At 37.7% G+C, this 20,979-nt stretch overlaps 1 protein-coding gene across 6 annotated transcripts in view; it reads left to right on the top strand.

The window, feature by feature from the left end:
• The window catches only part of CLHC1 (clathrin heavy chain linker domain containing 1), a 34,580-nt gene extending 18,304 nt beyond the window's left edge, over nt 1-16,276 (top strand). For all 6 annotated transcript variants that reach the window (XM_027555316.1, XM_027555312.1, XM_027555317.1 and 3 more), the window contains 4 exons: nt 357-531; nt 10,839-11,041; nt 14,427-14,606; nt 15,944-16,276. In XM_027555316.1, the coding sequence (XP_027411117.1) occupies nt 357-531; nt 10,839-11,041; nt 14,427-14,606; nt 15,944-16,140 (755 nt within the window). In that variant the 3' untranslated portion in view covers nt 16,141-16,276. The remainder of the gene's footprint in view (nt 1-356; nt 532-10,838; nt 11,042-14,426; nt 14,607-15,943) is intronic.
• Nucleotides 16,277-20,979: the final 4,703 nt, after the last annotated feature.

Below are 20,979 nucleotides of genomic sequence, written 5' to 3'. Positions count from 1 at the left end.
TGCTCTCATAACTTTTAAGTCAGCAAACTTTGGCATTCCTTGACTTGTAGACTCATCTCTCTAATCTCTGCCTTGGTTTTCACATAGCATATGCTATTTAGTCATTGTTGTTCAGTTGCTAAGTCATATCCAACTCTTTGTAACCCCATGGACTGCAGCACACCCGACTTCCCTGTCCATTATCCAAAATATAAAGTTTAATCCACAAGCATTAGTTAAAAATTACAAATGTTAATATATAACTTTAGATTAAAATTTTTAGAAAATGATATGAGATGAAAATAAGAATATGAAGTAAGAAAAAGTAAATTATTACCTAAAAGTATTTGACTCAAAACCTTTTCTTCTCTTTGTAGCTGTTGGAAAAATTAGAGGAAAACCTTCCCCATTACTTTTATTTTTTGAGGCTATCTTTAGCATAAGTCATGCTTTTAGACATCCTGTTGATGCAGTGCTAACTCTGGAAGGAATCAAGTGTGGATTGTCTGAAAAACGTTTAGACTTAGTCATCAACTGGGTCACCCAAGAAAGGTAAGCAAAGTTATGCTTTTAACTTAATTTTGAAATTTGCTTGATAAAGCATTTATCAAGCATAGAAAGTTCTCAAAATTTTAATGGTTTTCTTGTCAGTACATTATTTGAGCATTTATTTCAGATCTCTATTGCAATTTATCCAAAAGTATTTACTAAGCATTCATGGATGAAGTAATAAGGCCTAGTCACAATGAGCTCAGAGGTCAGGAGTTGCCTCAAGGCAATTGACAAGATGATTTGTGACCAGTTATTGGTACATGGAAGTTGATCAATAAGGATAGAAAAGGGTTGATCAGTATCATGCTGCTCAAAGGGATAACTTTATTTCAGACAGGCTATGGATACATGTAAAGGATAAGCCCAGGAGAAAATGTAAAAGCAGGAGGGATGTGAACCAAGGTAACATTTAAAAGAACATACAAACCAGCAAGCACAGGCAGGAGGTGGCTTCTTGGAGTTGAGTCTTGGCACAAATTGGCAGACTTGTACCAGGGTTGCCTTGGATTGTGTTCCCTGGAACCTAGGCCTAAGACAGGAATTTGGGTGTTCATGAAGGATGGCTTCTCAGGAAAAACCCGTAAGGGACTGAGTAAAGCAGAATAGGGAAATGAAAAGAGCCAAGCAAGGATGTGACCTCAGGCAAGTATTGACCTTATTTACAGAGGGACGCCTCTGAAGCATAAAGCACATCACAGAGCTGTTCCCACTTGACGGAAGGGGCCAGGCTTCCGTGCTTCTCCATCAGTTAGTCAAGGGCTGTGGGCTGCCTGGATAGGGTAGGAATACATAACTTTCTGGGCATGGTGGCTCCCACTAGCCCTGGGTAATCCCTTATGGAAGGCAAGCACCTGTGAGCCACTGAGAGCCAATACCTAGAGCAGCTGGGGAAGGGTATGCTGACTCAGTAAGGAGGATTTGGGCAGGACACCAAAACAGCATCTGCCTTAGTCAACCATTTGCATAATACAGATCTCTTTGCTTTTCACATTAAGTTCACTCCATCCAGGCACAGCTCCTCTAGGATTCTGTGGTCATAATTCTTGGGGAAACTTATAAGAGGAGGGTGAGCAGGATGAATTATAGCCCTTGTTACTAAGTCCTAGAACTGTAATTTGCTTTTTTACAGCTTTATTGAGATATAGTTTATATATAATAACCTATATTTATTTAAAGTGTACAATTTGATGAGTTGTTTAAAAACAGCATTATGGAGATATAATTGATACGCAGTAGGCTGCACATATTTAAGGTGTGTAATTTGACAAGTATTGACATATAGTTGCTCAGTCGTGTCTGACTTTGTGATCTCATGGACTGTAGCCTGCCAGGCTCCTCTGTCCATGGGATTTCCCAGGCAAGAATACTAGAGTGAGTTGCCATTTTCTTCTCTAGGGGATCTTCCCAACATAGAGATCAAACCTGAGTCTCCTGCATTGCAGGCAGATTCTTGACTGCTGAGCCACCAGAGAAACCCTGTTTTGTCATATGCATGCATCCTTGAAATAATCAGCACAATCAAGATGCTAAATACATCCACGACTCTGAAATGTTTCCTTATGTCCCTTTGTAATGCCTCTTCTTTCCTTCTACCACCTCATTCTACCTCCTCCCCATCTCTAGATAACCACTGATCTACTTTATATTATCCTAGTTTCATTTTCATTTCCTAAAATTTTATATATATATATATATATTATTGGAATCACACATTGTATATTCTTTTTTTTCCTTGGTCTGGCTGCTTTCACTTATAATTACTTTGAGATTCATCCATATTAATTGATACTGATTATTTTTCTTCTCTATCACCCATTTCAGAGTCTTCTTACTTATATTTCTTTTGATCTTGATGGCTTGTCTGGTAGAATGACTGTGGTTACCATGCCTTTATCAAACCATGGGTTTTGGTTTTTTTTTTAATTATTTTATGTTGGAGTATAACTGATTAACAATGTTGTGTTAGTTTCAGGTGTACAGCAAAGTGATTCAGCTATACATATACATGAATCTGTTCTTTTTCAAATTGTTTTCTCGTTTAGAAACCATGGTTCTTGATTTACCCACTAACTGATTTCATTTGGCATGGGACTACCCAGAGATATAATAGTAGATCATCTGTCACTTGTAACAGACAACATTTGTATAACAAATGAATAACATTTGAAAAACAGCTATTGGGTTGTGCTAAAGATGGAGTATTTATCCATGGAGTATCAAAGACTGTTTAACTAGAAATGCTTATCATGAATCTGTATTCTGACAGACTCACCAAGTCATAAGTTCAGATTGGCTCAGAAGAGTCCATCCAAAATCAAGCATGACCAAGATAGTGCTCAGTCAGGCCCAGAGCACACAAGTAAGCTTCATGAATAAGTGGCCCAGACCCCATGTCAATTCCTACCGTCTTATGGGTACTGATACTACTTCCACAGCTTGTAACGAAGGGCTCATGCAAGGGTGAGGTTACCTAAGATAAGCATAAAGGAGAAGGAAAAAAACCAAAACTTTGTTCCTGGAAGGTTAAGATGGTGTCTGGGTGATGCCCCAGGTAAATAGCAAGGAGAGAACACAGCACCACCCATCAGGAAAATTGGATTAAAGATTTACTGAGCACAGCCCCACCCATCAGAACAAGACCCAGTATCCCCCTCAGTCAGTCTATCCCATGAGGAAGCTTTCTAAGCCTCTTATCCTTCTCCATCAGAGGGCAGACAGAATGAAAACCACAATCACTGAAAACCAATCTAATCATATGGACCACAGCCTTGTCTAACTCAGTGAAACTATGAGCCATGCCATGTAGGGCCACCCAATATGGACATGTCATGGTGGAGAGTTCTGACTCCAAAATGTGGTCCACTGGAGAAGGGAATGACAAACCACTTCAGTATTCTTGCCTTGAGAACCCCATGAACAGTATGAAAAGGCAAAAAGATAGGACACTGAAAGATGAACTCCCCAGGTCGGTAGGTGCCTAGTATGCTACTAGAGATCAGTGGAGAAATGACTCCAGAAAGAATGAAGAGATGGAGCCAAAGCAAAAACAACACCCAGTTGTGGATGTGACTGGTGATGGAAGCAAGGTCTGATGCTGTGAAGAGCAATATTGCATAGGAACCTGGAATGTTAGGTCCACGAATCAAGGAAAATTAGAAGTGGTCAAACAGGAGATGGCAAGAGTGAATGTCGACATTTTAGAAATCAGCAAACTAAAATGGACTGGAATGGGTGAATTTAACTCAGATGACCATTATATCTACTACTGTGGGCAAGAATCCCTTAGAAGAAATGGAGTAGCCATGATAGTCAACAGAAGAGTCTGAAATGCAGTACTTGGATGCAATCTCAAAAAAGACAGAATGATCTCTGTTCATTTCCAAGGCAAACCATTCATTATCACGGTACTCCAAGTCTATGCCCCAACCAGTAATGCTGAACAAAACTGAAGTTGAACGGGTCTATGAAGACCTACAAGACCTTCTAGAACTAACACCCAAAAAGATGTCCTTTTCATTATAGGGGACTTGACTGCAAAAGAAGGAAGTCAAGAAAAACTTGGAGTAGCAGGCAAATTTGGCCTTGGAGTACAGAATGAAGCAGGGAAAAGGCTAATAGACTTCTGCCAAGAGAATGCACTGGTCATAGCAAACCTCTTCCAACAACACAAGAGAAGACTCTACACATGGACATCACCAGATGGTCAGCACCAAAATCAGATTGATTATATTCTTTGCACCTAAAAATGGAGAAGCCCTATACAGGAAGCAAAAACAAGACCAGAGGCCGACTGTCTCAGATCAAGAATTCCTTATTCCAAATTCAGAGTTAAATTGAAGAAAGTAGGGAAAAACCACTAGACCATTCAGGTATGACCTAAATCAAATTCCTAACGATTATACAGTGGAAGTGAGAAATAGATTTAAGGGACTAGATCTGATAGACAGAGTGCTTGATGAACTATGGACGGAGGTTCGTGACATTGTACAGGAGACAGGGAGCAAGACTATCCCCAAGAAAAAGAAATGCAAAATGGCTGTCTGAGGAGGCCTTACAAATGGCTGTGAAAAGAAGAGAAGCGAAAAGCAAAGGAGAAAAGGAAAGATATACCCATTTGAATGCAGAGTTCCAGAGAATAGCAAGGAGAGATTAGAAAGCCTTCCTCAGAGATCTGTGCAAAGAAATAGAGGAAAACATAGAATGGGAAAGACTAGAGATCTTTTCAAGAAATTAGAGAAACCAAGGGAACATTTCATGCAAAGATGGTCTCAATAAAGGACAGAAATGTTATGGACCTAACAGAAGCATAAGATATTAAGAAGAGGTGGCAAGAATACATAGAAGAACTGTACAAAAAAGATCTTCACGACCCAGATAATCATGGTGGTGTGATCACTCACACTTACCTAGAGCCAGACATCCTGGAATATGAAGTCAAGTGGGCCTTAGGAAGCATCACTATGAACAAAGCTAGTGGAGGTGATGGAATCCTAGTTGAGCTATTTCAAATACTAAAAGATGATGCTGTGAAAGTGCTGCACTCAATATGCCAGCAAATTTGGAAAATTCAGCAGTGGCCACAGGACAGGAAAAGGTCAGTTTTCATTCCAATCCCAAAGAAAGGCAATGCCAAAAAATGTTCAAACTGCCACACAATTGCACTCATCTCACACACTAGCAAATTAATGCTCAAAATTCTCCAAGCCAGGCTTCAACAGTACATGAACCGTGAACTTCCAGATGTTCAACCTGGTTGTAGAAAAGGCAGAGGAACCAGAAATCAAATTCCCAACATCTGTTGGATCATCGAAAAAGCAAGAGAGTTCCAGAAAAACATCTATTTCTGCTTTATTGACTATGCCAAAGCCTTTGACTGTGTGGATCGCAATAAACTGTGGAAAATTCTGAAAGAGATGGGAATACCAGACCACCTGACCTGCTTCTTGAGAAATCTGTATGCAGGTCAGGAAGCAACAGTTAGAACTGGACATGAAACAACAGACTGGTTCCAAATAGGAAAAGGAGTACATCAAGGCTGTATATTGTCACCCTGCTTATTTAAGTTAATGATGCAGAGTACATCATGAGAAATGCTGGGCTGCATGAAGCACAAGCTGGAATCAAGATTGCTGGAAGAAATATCAATCACCTCAGATATGCAGATGACACCACCCTTAAGGCAGAAAGTGAAGAGAAACTAAAGAGCTTCTTAATAAAAGTGAAAGAGGAGAGTGAAAAAGTTGGCTTAAAGCTCAACATTCAGAAAACAAAGATCATGGCATCTGGTCCCATTTCTTCATGGCAAACGGATGGAGAAACAATGGAAACAGTGTCAGACTTTATTTTTCTGGGCTCCAAAATCACTGCAGATGGTGAATGCAGCCATGAAATTAAAAGACGCTTACTCCTTGGAAGGAAAGTTTTGACCAACCTAGACAGCCTATTAAAAAGCAGAGACATTACTTTGCCAACAAAGGTCTGTCTAGTCAAAGCTATGTTTTTTCCAGTAGTCATGTATGGATATGAGAGTTGGATTATAAAGAAAGCTGAGCGTCAAAGAATTGATGCTTTTGAACTGTGGTGTTGAAGAAGACTCTTGAGAGTCCCTTGGACTGCAGGGAGATCCAACCAGTCCATCCTAAAGGAAATCAGTCCTGAATGTTCATTGGAAGGACTGATGTTGAAGCTGAAACTCCAATACTTTGGCCACCTGATGTGAAGAGCTGACTCATTTGAAAAGACCCTGATGCTGGGAAAGATTGAAGGCAAGAGGAGAAGGGGATGACAGAGGATGAGACGGTTGGATGGCATCACCGACTCAATGGACACGAGTTTGAGTAACCTCCAGGAAATGGTGATGGACAGGAAAGCCTGGCATGCTGTGATTCATGGGGTCGCAGAGTCGGACATGACTGAGCAACTGAACTGAACTGAAGTGATGCCAACTTATCTCTTCATCTTTTAGCATGAAGGGTACTCTTTAAACTAATGATCATTATATGGTGCTGTATTCTCAATAGATCTGAGAAATAAAGAGTGGCCCTGATCAACTATAACTCCCAGGAGCCTGCTTGGAGAGTGTGTTAGCCAGTGTTCTCCAGAGAAACGGAAAGAATAAAATAAGAAATGGGCTCATGATTGTATAGGCTGAGAAGTCCCCACATCTGCAGTTGGCAATCTGGAGACTCAAGATCATCAGTGGTTTAAGTTCCAGTCTAAAAACTGGCAGCCTTGAGACCCAAAGGCAGGAGAAGACTGGTTTCCCAGCTAAGTAGTCAGGCAGGAAGAGTTCCCTTTTACCTGAGTCGATGTCATTCTTTTTGTACAATTGGGAATGGGCCACCCACATTCAGGAGAGCAATCTGCTTTACTCAGACTGCCATTTAAAGTGTTACGCTCTTTAAATACATTCTCACAGACATACCCCAAATAATATTTGACCAAATACCTGGGCCCTCTGTGTCCCAGTCAACTTGACCATTGAGCATAAATTTCTTTATTCTAAATAGGACAATTTGATTTAACTCTAGAGCACTCAACTCAACTCTAGAGCACTTATAAGCTAATCAACATTGTTTGGATTTTCCATGTTTGGGATTTCTTCTATTTAGATACCTTAGTTTCAGTTCAGTTCAGTTCAGTCACTCAGTCGTGTCCAGCTCTTTGCGACCCCATGAATTGCAGCACGCCAGGCCTCCCTGTCCATCACCAACTCCTGGAGTTCACTCAGACTCATGTCCATTGAGTCAGTGATGCCATCCAGCCATCTCATCCTCTGTCGTCCCCTTTTGCTCCTGCCCGCAATCCCTCCCAGCATCAGAGTCTTTCCCAATGAGTCAACTCTTCACATGAGGTGGCCAAAGTACTGGAGTTTCAGCTTTAGCATCATTCCTTCCAAAGAACACCCAGGACTGATCTACCTTAGTTTAGACACTATAAAAATCATTACAACTTTACTCCATACGATATTGGCAACAATTGATTTTAAAATGTTAGATTTCAGTCTTCTGGCAGTATTTTCATTTTTTCTTAAGCTTTGATGGAACTATGTGGTAAAACTATGCACTAAAATTAGAAGACTATGGATAACTATGGATTATACCTATTCATACATTTCAAGTCTCCATTAGGAACTCATAGAAACAAAAATCTTACCTTTTCCCCAAAAAATGATTGGATGAACTACTACTGAAAATATGCTACAAATTAAAAGTAAGGCAAAGCCTTTTAAGAGTATGAACTCAATATACTAGTTTATAGAAAAAGCCTTTAGGTTATTTATAAACCATTATAAATGATGCCCATTCTTATGAAACATGCCATATAGAAAGAAGGATTCCCAATGATTTTTAATGAATTATTAAAAATGTGTGAAGATAAGCTGCACATCAGTAAAAATATGTGAAGATAAGCTGCATTTTATCTTTATTTAATCTACGTTTTTTCTTAATCTCTATTTAGATAGAATACTGCTTTTTATATATTAGAATGTTTCCTTTTTTTTTTTTTTTTTTTGGATCCAGAGATGATAGAAAAGAATACTCAAGGCAAATCACACTTTTTATTCTTAGCCTCTGTCCCCTGATCTCTGACTCTGATGACCTGGCCCTTACCACATAGCTGCCTTTAAAAGTGCTTCAGTTCTTTTCCTGAAGCTCAGCACAGAGCCAGCCCTAGAGCAACCTGGGTTATGGACTAAACTTGGCTCTCTTAGTCATTCCTACCAGGAAAAGTCTAATCACTTGACCCACAAAGCCTAAATTTAAGAAATGGTACTTTGTTGATATTAATATCTCCAAATTGCAGACATTGCCCCTAGAAAGGAAAAATACTCTAGAATATTAACTTTACAAACCCAATCCTGTAAGATAACAATAAATGAATATCATGTGTAGATTTGGTGATTACCTTTATTTTGACTTCTGAAAAATTTACAGCACTGGAGTGGGTGACTCTCCCTTCTGCAGGGGATCTTCCTGACCCAGGAATCAAACCAGGGCCTCCTGCATTGCAGGTGGATTCTTTGACCAACAAAGTTATCAGGGAAGCCCACAGTCTGGCTTATAATCAAGTATACCTTAGTTTACCTGTGGAGTTAACATATTTTATTTATTAGTCATTTGTATTCCCTAGAGCTAGTCTGGTCTTGGGTCCACTTTCAGAAGTCTTTCAGAACTTCTTTAGAGTTGGAAGTTGAGGTTGGAAGAGCCAAGAAGGGGCTTTGTGTTCGTTGCTCTGTCATGTCTGACTCTTTGCAACCCTCTGGACTGTAGCCTGTCAGGCTCCTCTGTCCATGGGATTTTTCAGGCAAGAATACTGAAGTGGGTTGCCATGATGAGGTAACTAGGGAGAGAAGAGGGGAGGGAGGTTCCCAGGCTCATTTCCCAGCCTGGTTCAGGGTGCCTCTCGTACCCCCAGAGCTAGCATCCATAATTTTCTTCCCCTCCTTTTCCTTCAGGGACAGTTCCATTCTTTTGGGGCTTGATCCTCCTTCTCCCTTTGGATAATTTTCTTTTTAATCATACTCTTTGTGTCTCATCATCCTTTTGGAAAGTGACAAGCAAAGACAGAACAGTCTTTTTCTCAACTCTGGCCTTCTCTCAGGTGGGACAGCATCGTGAGGGTGACCACTGAAAATAATGAAATAATAGTATTAATAAGAGAAATAAATACTAAAGTACTTATATTTTCATGTTGCTTCAGTAATGTAGTCACTAAAAACAACAGAAATAATGACTTGTTCAACCTCAGGAAACGCTGTGACTGTAGCTACCAAAACCCATATTTTGGTATTGAAATGTGGAAGTCAGGGAATTGCTTATTACATAATTAATTTGTACTCAGAACCTGCCTTTTGATTTTAGACCCACCTGTCTGCTGTCCCCACCAGCAAACACAGAGGGCTTTACTTAATTTTCAATAAAGAGACATTTTGTAGGGGTTTCAGAATTTCATTTTATTATTATTGGTGTTTTATTACATATATGCCAGAGAAGGCAATGGCAACCCACTCCAGTACTCTTGCCTGGAGAATCCCATGGACGGAGGAGCCTGGTGGGCTGCAGTTCATGGGGTCGCGAAGAGTCGGACACGACTGAGTGACTTCACTTTCACTTTTCACTTTCATGCATTGGAGAAGGAAATGGCAACCCACTCCAGTGTTCTTGCCTGGAGAATCCCAGGAACGGGGGAGCCTGGTGGGCTACCCTCTATGGGGTCGCACAGAGTTGGACACGACTGAAGCGACTTAGCAGCAGCAGCAGCAGCATTACATATATGCAGGCACTAATATTATGATTAATATTACATAATTGATATTATATAATATTCTGCAGCTATTAAATAAAAATTTAACTAAAGCACAATTTTAGTATAGCCAGTAATTAGAAGTGGTTTCTTTCAGTTCAGTTCAGTCGCTCAGTCATGTCCGACTCTTTGCGACCCCATGAATTGCGGCGCCCCAGGCCTCCCTGTCCATCCAAATCTTTTTTGGCTTATGCTTATAGTTTCTGTCTTCCCTGGTGGCTTAGATGATAAAGAACCTGCCTGCAACTCAGGAGACCCAGGTTCGATGCCTATGTCAGGAAGATCCCCTGGAGAAAGAAATAACAGCCCACTCCAGTGTTCTTGCCTGGAGTTACTGTGTAGTATATATGATTTCCTTCAATTGTATCTGAAGATGGTGCACTAAAATTGATGGAAAGTGAAATCTATTTAGTCGAACCATCTCAAAAGAGCTGCTTCTTTAGTCTCCCCTAATAGACACAGTTAAATTCATTTATGCCCCTCCGCTTTGTTTCTTACAAATCTGCAACAATAAAAAACAAAATACTGCTGTCATACTTTCTGTTTCACTTTTTATAGTGCTTACAAGATGTGATGCTAATTTCAAGCTAAAAACTTTGTCACTGTCTTTAACCAACACTTAATAAGTTCTTACATTCTACAGGGTTTTGGAATCTATATAACAGCTAAGAACATTGAGAGCCTCAATTAAGAGAGAATTTTTGTTTACCTTGAAAATTTAAACCCCACCAGTCTTTTCAGGAGAGTTTTAACCTTATTTGTAGATTTTTTAAAAAGCTGAGCTCAGTTTCACCAAAATGACTTCCCCCAAAGGAATACATGCTGATTGTTTTTGTTCTTATGAGTAAATCTTAAATATGTTTAATTTCATCAATTGCCTAACATGGGATTTTTACAGACCATAGAAAATCCAGTTCTACTGTGCTGAATTTTCAAATATTTCATCTCATCTATTCATTAAGAACTCACTAACGTGTGCCCTATTGATCTGCTTGCTCTAGGCTGACATTTTCTGAGGAGGCTGGGGATGTGATTTTTGATTATGGGGAGCAGGATACTTATAACAAGGCCAAATGTCTGGCTTTAGCTCAGATTATCTACAGTGAATGTGGCTTGCACAAGAAGGCTCTTCTTTGCCTATGTAAACAGGGTCAGATTCATGGGGCCATGGAATACATACAACAATTCAAGGATTTTACTTCTGGTGAGTGAAAAAGCCTATTATTTGTATATGTTCAGATTCTGGACTTCAATTGTAAGATCACCCATAATATTAGGCAATATTTTGGATTTACATTGTAAAACTTGTTTTATATATACTGGTAAGTAGATTTCTTGAGTAATTTTTAGTGAAAACAGATAAGCTGGAACTGATTGACTTTGATGCCAGACTTTCAAATACATTATGTATTTCCTCAATACATAGACATTTAGTAAACTTTAGATATTTGGACCATGCTATTTAAGAATTAAAAAAAACGTATATAATTTCTTTTTTTTTTAACATATATAATTTCTGAACTATAATATAAGCATTAGAATTAGTGAAATAATGTTGATTTTAAAAGTTTAAAACACCTAGGTTGCAGCTAACCAGTGATCTGAGAGAATTGAGGCCCTTAGAGTGACCCAGTTGAATGAGCTGATCTCTTACTATAGTCCAGTTCAGCATTAACCTTAATGTACAGGCAGTCCTGACAAATCCCTATACCCCAGGCTTGTGTCAATCCTGATTTTGCAAGCTATATACTCCAGTTCTAAGAAATCACAAAATGGAACAAAATATAGCACTTTTAGGTCACATTTTTTCCAGATAAACAATCTTTTATGGTTGTTGAATCTAATCATTTTTGAAGAAAAAATTAACTTTTACTTAGAATCTGGTTTTTAAAGTTATTAGTTTTTTTCATGCATTATGTAATAGCATGCCTGATACAGTTAGTGTAATAATAGCTTAGTCCACCTTTTTACATCCCTGTCTCACTTAAGCCTTATGTTAACTCTATGAACTAGGTTTTGTTATTACCCCTGTTTTATCAATGAAAATTAACTATGTGTTCACAGAGAGGCTAAGACACAGAGAGGTAAGTAATTCTCCTGTATACACACAGCAGCGGATCAGAATCTGGCAAGAATAGTTACAACATAATATTTGTTGAATGAATAATTATTTTAATAGTTAAATTATACAGATTCAGTTTCTGTTTTATTGTTTTTCCTTAGAATTATTTTAGTCAAGGTTTAGACATGGAATGTAAGTTTTCAGTACTCTTGGAATTTTTATTGAATGAAATGTGAAGCTTCTTTTTTTGCTTGCAAAATTTGCCTAACATGAGTACATAGAAATATGATTGACTCATTCTCATATTATCCTGTTCTTCTAGTAATGCATTACACTAGAAAATAATTAAATTCACAATCAGCTGTCCATATTCATGGGTTTCACATCTGTGGATTCAAAGAACTTTAGATTGAAAATATTTGAGGGGAAAAAAATTCTAGAAAGTTCCACAAAGCAGAACTTGTGTTTGCTGTGCACCAGCAATTATCTACATAACATTTACATTGTATTTACAACTATTTACGTAGTATTTACATTGTGTTAGGTTACCCAGAGATGATTTAAAGTATATGGAAGGATGTGTGTAGGTTATATGCAAATACTATGCCATTTTGTGTTAGAGACTTTTTATATGAGACTTGAGTATCCTCAGCTTTTGGTATCTGCAAGGGGTCCTGCAACCAATACCCCATGGACACCAAGGGACAACTGTATATTGTACTAATTTAAGAAATAATAATACTTCTTTGTAAATAGAACCTTGTTACTTATCCTCAGAATTTATTTAGCACAGCATCATAAGATAATAATAATCTGAGGAAAATTAAGCTTAGAAGGTAGAAACAATGTTTGAAAGATTACTTTGCTTATTTTACATTTTAGTGACAAATAGCCACAGCTTTCCAAAGTATCATCCTTGGCCTTAGGAGACATTTGTTGCTGTTGTTCAGTCACTCAGTCATGTCTGACTCTTTGTGACCTCATAACTGCAGCACACCAGGCTTCCCTGTCCATTACCAGCTCCTAGAGCTTGCTCAAACTCATGTCCATTCAATTGGTGATGCTGTCCAGCCATCTCATCCTCTGTCGTCCCCTTCTCCTCCTGCCTTCAATCTTCCCCAGCATCAGGGTCTTGTCTAATGAGTCAGCTCTTTGCATCAGGTGGCCAAAGTATTGGAACTTTGCCTTCAGCATCAGTCCAGGATTGACTGGTTTGATCTTCTTGCAGTCCAAGGAACTCTTAAGAGTCTTCTCCAATACCACAATTCAAAAGCATCAATTCTTCGCCTAACCCTAACCCTTCTTTATGGTCCAGCTCTCACATCCATACATGACTACTGGAAAAACTATAGCTATGACTATATGGACCTTTGTCAGCAAAGTAGTGTCTCTGCTTTTTAATATGTTGTCTAGGTTTGTCGTAACTTTTCTTCCAAGGAGCAAGCGTATTTTAATTTCATGGCTGCAGTCACCATCTGCAGTAATTTTGGAGCCCCAGAAAATAGTCTGTCACCGTTTCCATTGTTTCCCATCTATTTGCCAAAAAGTGATGGAACCGGATGCCATGATCTTAGTTTTTTGAATGTTGAGTTTTAAGCCAGCTTTTTCCACTCTCCTCTTTCACCTTCATCTAGAGTCTCTTTAGTTCTTTTTCACTTTCTGCTGTAAGGGGACATACTCAGTTTGTTAATACTTTCTGGTTTGAGAAGAAAATGGTCTCTCTCAGATTTAGACTGTCAGCTTTCTGTTTACATTTACAAATCAAAGAAAACAAAAGCAGTACTTCTAAAAAAAAGTCTTTTGTTCCAAAAGGAAAATCTGACTCATAGTGCATCTGTTTTTAGAAGGAAAAATTCTTTTTGTCCTGCTCCTCTACCCCCCTCCCACCAATGATTTATAGAATAAAACTGAGATCCAAAAGATTAAGTGACTGATCAAGCTATGATTAAAATTCAGGTTTCTTGATTGTCAACCTGGTCTTTTTTTTAATACCACATTTCTTTTCATGACAATTTTTGGATAAATTTTTGCTTGTACTCTTTGTTTAGGTAGTTTTCCTTTGTTTTTTCTATACTGAGTAGGATTTTTTTTTTTTTGGATTGGAGATAGTAGTGTTGAATTCATTGAGAGCTTTGGAAGGATTGGAAAACGAAGAGTTGATTGACAAAGATAAACATTAGCTAGTCCCTCATCATGTTAAGCGGAGAAAGCAGTGGCACCCCACTCCAGTACTCTTACCTGGAAAATCCCGTGGATGGAGGAGCCAGGTGGGCTGCAGTCCATGGGGTCATGAAGAGTCCATGGGGACATGACTGAGCGACTTCACTTTCACTTTTCACTTTCATGCATTGGAGAAAGAAATGGCAACCCGCTCCAGTGTTCTTGCCTGGAGAATCCCAGGGATGGGGGAGCCTGGTGGGCTGCCGTCTATGGGGTCGCACAGAGTCGGACACGACTGAAGCAACTTAGCAGCAGCAGCAGCATCATATTAGGATGTTGAGATACAGTTTTTCATTTTTGCTTTTAGATGACCTGATGCAGCTAATAAAGTCATGTCCCAACATTGAATTGATTCAGTGTCTCACTAAAGAATGGAATGGGAAACCACCGTATTTATCTTTTGGTCTTGCTGTACTTCACCTGTTCTCTGTAGACATGAAAAAAGTTGGGATTAAGCTACTTCAAGAAATAAGTAAAGGTGGGAAAGGTAAGTGAAGTAAAATTTTGTTGTAGAAGAAATAGTAGTGCGTTATTTAAGGAAAGGTTCGAGATTATTATGTTTGAGTTAACTCTGTCTTCCTCAGAGTTCTTTCTTGGCATGTTAGGAATTTATAAAGATTACCATGTCAATAATACTCTGTTGGCAATAGTGTATATTTGTTGAGAGGAATGAAGAGAGATTCTTTATGAAGCTTGAGGAGAACATCACAATAATTATAACTGCTATGACTACTCTAAAAACTTTATATATTTTAACATGCATATATTTAATAATTTTCATATATACTTTAAAAGTTATTTAGACAAACTTTGTTTCTTATTCCCAAACGGCCAAAGTAAAATGGCATTTACCTTGAACCTCACTCTGCTGTGCAATCAAGAATAATTAGATCTCAATTTTTTTATTTCCTTTCTCTAATTTAATATAGAAATTTGAGCAGATACCTTGATTTTAAATTATCACATGGGGCCAAAGAATGAAGAGTAAATTACATGAAAACATATTTGGGAAGATAATTTAGAAATTATCATTACAGATATCAACTAAAATATTTTATTTGATAGAAAAATAGTAATCATGGTAGGAATAAAATAACAGTGATTACAATATGCTAAATAGAGATCCTCGATTCATTAAGTATCATAAGTAATGAAGGTAATAAATGAATGAGTTCCATAAATAGTCCCAAAGAGGATGACTGTAATTGATTTTAAAAAGTAATTATGAAAACAATTTCTTTTTTAAATAAATAATATCATTAGTTTTCCTTAATAAACTAAATCCTTCTTTTATTTCCTTTAGAAAAACATTTGTTATAGAGGCCTCATCATTAAAATCTCTCTGACTAGAGGCTGGATGGAGGTTTTGCTAGAGATTTTTTTAAATCCTTAGGTTAGCACTATTAGGGCATTTATGAAAGTGAAGGATCATAAAAAGTTGACCATCAGATTTGTTAGCTAGTTCCTAGTGGTACTTTAGAGACTGTGAATGAAGCTGGTCCCACAGTCTTCACTTTCTGAGTTCCCTACATCTCAACCTTCAGCATCTGCTGACCTTACCAAGAAGGAGATGAATGGAAGAATAGGGAATGTGAGAAATGGTGGAGGATTGAATTGAGGCATAGAAAGGTTAATGAAAAAGAAGAAGAAAGAACTAACACTTGAGTACTTACTATGAGCTCAGCTGGGAACTCCACATGACACTTAAAGGAATTGGATCTAACAGGAATGGAGTTGAAATGATATCTCTTTATTTTTGAAGAATTGCTAAGTATGAATTATCAGATGAATGCCGTACTATAATATTGGATTTTATTTCCTCAGATGCAGTTGAACATCTCCTGATAAATGATCCGTTTTGCTCCCTAGAAAAGTGGCAAGAAGTAGCAAATATATGTTTACAGAATGGCTTTGACCAATTGTCTAATGACATCATGTCTGTTCTTCGATCTCAAGCTGGGGTTACAGAAATTTCTGAAGAGGATGATACAGTCAACTTAATGCAGCATGTTTTTTGGTAGTTCTACATCTTAACCAGTTGAGGGAGCCTGTATAACATTTTATGTATATTGGTTGGGCAAACTGATTCTGGTATAACTTATAAATAAATCTGGAGTGTGAAGGTCTTAGAAATAAATCATGCTTCTTTTATTATGATGATGTTTAGATTTGTCCTTGAAATATTTATACATTTGCTTTCTTTTTTTTTTAATATGGTCATTTTGTATATTGAATCTTTTAGAAAATTTTCCTATTTTTTCCTTTAAAAATGTTTTAATTTAATTTTTATTTTCTATTGAAGTATAGTTGATTTACATCATTGTGTTAGTTTCAGGTATATAGCAAAGTGATTCACTTATACATCTATATATTCTTTTTCAGATTCTTTTCCCATATAGGTTATTATAGAATATTGAGTATAATTCCCTATGCTAGGGTTCTTATTATCTATTTTATATATAATAGTGGATATATGCTAGTGTCAAACTCCTAATGTATCCCTCTCATATATTGACTGGATAAAAATCCAAGAGCGTAAGTCTGTATAAATCTCAGTTTAAGTATTACTAAAGGCATAAGTTAATATCCAAATATACTCCATTCTGGTGATCTGATTTAACAGCAAGAACTGAGGAAGGTGTAGTAGTATCCTGTCTGTTAGGTGATTTCCCAAACATTAAATGCTATAAGCCTGACTTTAAAGGCAGGATGTCAATTCAAGGTTTTCACTGGTGAAAACCTCAAATATAGTAATTTTGTACCACTGACTCAAAGATGTTTTCCAAGCTCTGGTGTTTATAAATGGCAGTGTTAAGCTTCTACTATAAAATGAGAGTTTCAGCATGTTTTTATTTAGAGAAAGAATAGCCAAATTTTGCAAATAGATAGACCTGGGATACCTGTAGGCATGGAAAATGGCATTCAAAGCAGTTTTGGATAATTTCAAGTCTCTAAGTATTTGATTGAAAACTCAGAGTTCTGTGTCTTGGACAGGTGTTGATATTCAAAATATTTAATGATCAGCATGGCATAGGCATCAATCAAAACAGAACGGATACCTAACTAATCAGAATAGCTTTCAGCCCTTATGCCATACTGGAGCATGATAGCTGAATGTCAGCCTTGATCATGGAACATGGTAAACATGAGCTGCTATTAGATAGAATAAAAGAGCATAAGTATTTCCCTCCTAAATTATTGAATATACATTTTATTTTATGGGCTTCCCCAGTGGCTCAGATGGTAAAAATCAGCCTGTAATGCAGGAGACCTGGGTTCTATCTCTGGGTTGGGGAGACCTCCTGGAAAAGAGAATGGCAAACTTGAAATCAGATAGCTTCATAGTCAAATTCAAATTCTTCCTCTAACTCTGTGTAAAATATGGGCTATTTACCTCCCCTAAAGGTTTAGTGACGTGTATGTTTAGTGTATTATGTAGTAAAAGAACTTAGAAGATAACCCTTATTTTGATGTAATAGGTCCCAGAAACACATAGTCCTCTGGTTTATACTTACTAAATCCCATATATCTGTCCATTTATACTTGTATAATTATCCCTCTTTGGAGTATTTCATATAACACACCTTACTGCCTATATTAAGTTATCTGTTTACACAAATATGAAGGTTGTTGGGCTTACCTTATAAATCCAGAAGAGTATTGACTGAGTTCTCAATTTTCCATATATTGGTAAGCACAGTACTGGAGAATTATAATTCAGTTTTCTAAAATATAATATTTTTAAAAGTAATACATATGCACAATTTAAAAACCAACAGAAGTGCTGAAAGAATAATATCTAATAATATTTTTATTTCTGTCCTTCATGTTAGCTATGATTTTTGAAAATAAAAGATGAAGGATGGAAAAAAGGAAGAGGAGGAGAGAGGGTATTTCAACAGCATTGATTCTTTATGTACTCTGGCTTCACACCTTTTTTCCTTTGAGGCGTATATGATTGATAGAAAGGTACTATGTTATTCATTGACAGACTTGGGGGAAAATGTATACATGAAGGCCAGTAGGATGGATTAGGTACATAAATCTGGAAAAAAGCTTGAAACAGCAGCTGTTGTTGTTATTACTGTTAATTTTCCTTTGGTTTTAACCAAAATGCTTTTCCTCCACTCATTATTCTTCTTCTTTGTTAGCATTACTTTTGGCAGTTTTCCCAAGGAAAGTGAAATTTGTCAAGTGAATCTAAATTAAAACACCTGGAGATGGAGCTAGGAGGAAGAACAAGAATATAAAGTCAAGTAGGGGAAGGACAAAGAGTTGAGCTGTGAACTGTACAGGACTGGAAGCTGTGAGAACCTCCCTGTAAGCTGCCCTGAAAGAAGTATAACATGAACATCATGGCATAGGAGCCCATGTTGTAGACCGGCTCTACCATGATCTATCTAGCTTTGTGTCTTTTTCCTCTTGAATTTATTTCAACTAGATAATTCCTTTTGTCATTTACAACTCAAAACTTCAGTAATTCCATAAAGGAATAATGATTTTCCAGTGCTTTTGACCTCTGCCTAAATTGTAAGTATCAAGAGTCAACATCACTGTCAATAACACCTTCTGAATACCTATTTTATGTATGGTCTCTGTTGTCAAGATTACAGCTACAATGGGAAGAGACTGCATATTGTAAAAATAACAATAATTCCTTAGTATTATCTAATATCCAGTCTATATTCGGATTTCACCAGTTGCTTAAACGTGACTTTTTACCGTTGAGCTGTTCCAATTAGGATCTAAACAAGGTTCATGCATTCTATTGTTGTGTCTCTGCATATATTCTTCCTTCCTCTCTTTTTTCCTCTCTTGCCATTGACTGATTAGACTGGCTTGTTTGTTATTGGCAATGTTCCACGTTCTAGATTTGTCTGATTACTTCCTTTTGGTATTATTTAACTTGATTTTCTTTTTCCTATATTTCCTGTAAATGGAAGTTAGCTGTAAAGACTTAACTAGATTTAGGTTCAACTACATTGGCAAGGATGCGCATAGGTGATCCTGCTAGTGCTAGTGCTAAATTGCTTTCAGTCGTGTCTGACTCTTTGTGACCCCATGGACTGTAGCCCACCAGGCTCCTCTGTCCATGGGATTCTCCAGGCAAGAATACTGGAGTGGGTTGCCATTTCTTTTTCCAGGGGATCTTCCTGACCCAGGAATTGAACCTATGTCTCTTAGGTCTCCTGCATTGGCAGGCAGGTGCTTTAGCGCGCCACCTGGGAAGCCCTCCAGGATCCTCTGCCCATGGGATTCTCCAAGCAAGAATGCTAGAGTGGGTTGCCATTCTGTTCTCCAGGCGCTCTTCTCGACCCAGGGATAGAACCCAGGTCTTCTGCATTGTGCGCAGATTCTTTTACTGTCTGAGCCACCAGGGAAGCCTGTTCTTGTAAGGGGCTTGAAAATATGCTGCTTCTTCTACCTGGAAGGTTCATCCCTTTCTTTTTTACCTAGTTAAGAATTTAATTCCAGTCATACCTTGGTTAAAAAGTCCTCAGGGAAGCCTTTTATGACTTCCTTAATTATGCCATGTTTCTTTTTTCTAGGCTGTCCTTTATTGCCATTATCATGGTTACAGTCAGGGATAGTACTTTTTATTGATGGCAAGGACAGAGCATTTTGAGGGTGTGGAAAATGGGGGAAGGATACTGTGTTAGTTTTCTAGAGTTGCTGAAACAAAGTACCACAAACTGAATGGCTTAACCACACAGATTTATTGCTCACAGTACTGGAGGCCAGAAGTCTGGGATAAGGTGTTGGCAGGGTTGGTTCCTTTAGAGGATTGTAAGGGAATGATTGGCTCTAGGACTTTGCCTCTCTCTATGGCTTATAGGTGACCACCTTCTCTATATTTCTAATGTCATCTTCCCTCTGTCTGTGTCCAAATTTCCTTGTATGTACACCAGTCATATGAGATTTGGGCCCACCCTAATGACCTCATTTTAACTCTGTAAAGACCCTATCTCCAAGTAAGGTCACATCTTAAGGTACTGGGATTAGGGCTGCAACATAATAATTTTGGGAGGACACATATGATTCAACCCGTAACAGTTACCATTATATCACCAAATCAAACACAGCATTGGCTACAGAGTAAATTTCAATAAGTAGTTCAATGAATAAATTTCAGGCTGGACCTGGAATCTTTCATATTTAGTACCAATTTTGTGAATTAGCTTTACTCTTGCTTTATTTTATTGGTAAATTTGATTGATAACTATATATATATACAATAATACATTCTAAAAATTGCACAGTTTTGACTGTAGAGTACAATAATTTTTCATGAAGTCAACATATTTGTGTAACCAACTCCCAGATGAAGAAACAACACCCCTGGAATCCTAGAAGCCCCCTTTCAGTCATTACTGTCCCCCTCCCAGAGATAGCCATGCCTGACTTCTTATACCTCAGATGAGTTTTGCCTCTTACTGACTTTTAGGTAAGTGAAATCAAAATGTATTTATTTTTATGGTATTCATCCATGTCATGTAAATTTGTTTATTCTCATAGCTCTTTATTATTCCATTAAATAAATATACCACAATTCTACCTAGATGGGCATTTACATTGTTTTTAGCATGGGACATACACATAGTACTTTCATAAACATTTTGTACATGTCTTGTACATGAACACATGTGTGCATTTCTATTGGATTCCTGCTTTGTTTTTTAGGTTGCATATTAATAGGTATTAGGTCATATTAGTAGCTCTAGTTTTTTGGGTCAGTACTGCATTAATGTTTGATTTATGACATTGTTCTCTGACAGCTGTAATGAAATAGCTATAATAGAAATTTTCCATTGGGTTAGAAATAGCCAAAATCCATCATATTTTTCTAAACACATGACTTT

The sequence above is a fragment of the Bos indicus x Bos taurus genome, chromosome 11 (genome assembly GCF_003369695.1).
Source record: "Bos indicus x Bos taurus breed Angus x Brahman F1 hybrid chromosome 11, Bos_hybrid_MaternalHap_v2.0, whole genome shotgun sequence".
NCBI lineage: Eukaryota > Metazoa > Chordata > Mammalia > Artiodactyla > Bovidae > Bos > Bos indicus x Bos taurus.
This window is presented reverse-complemented; position numbering and strand designations above follow the sequence as displayed.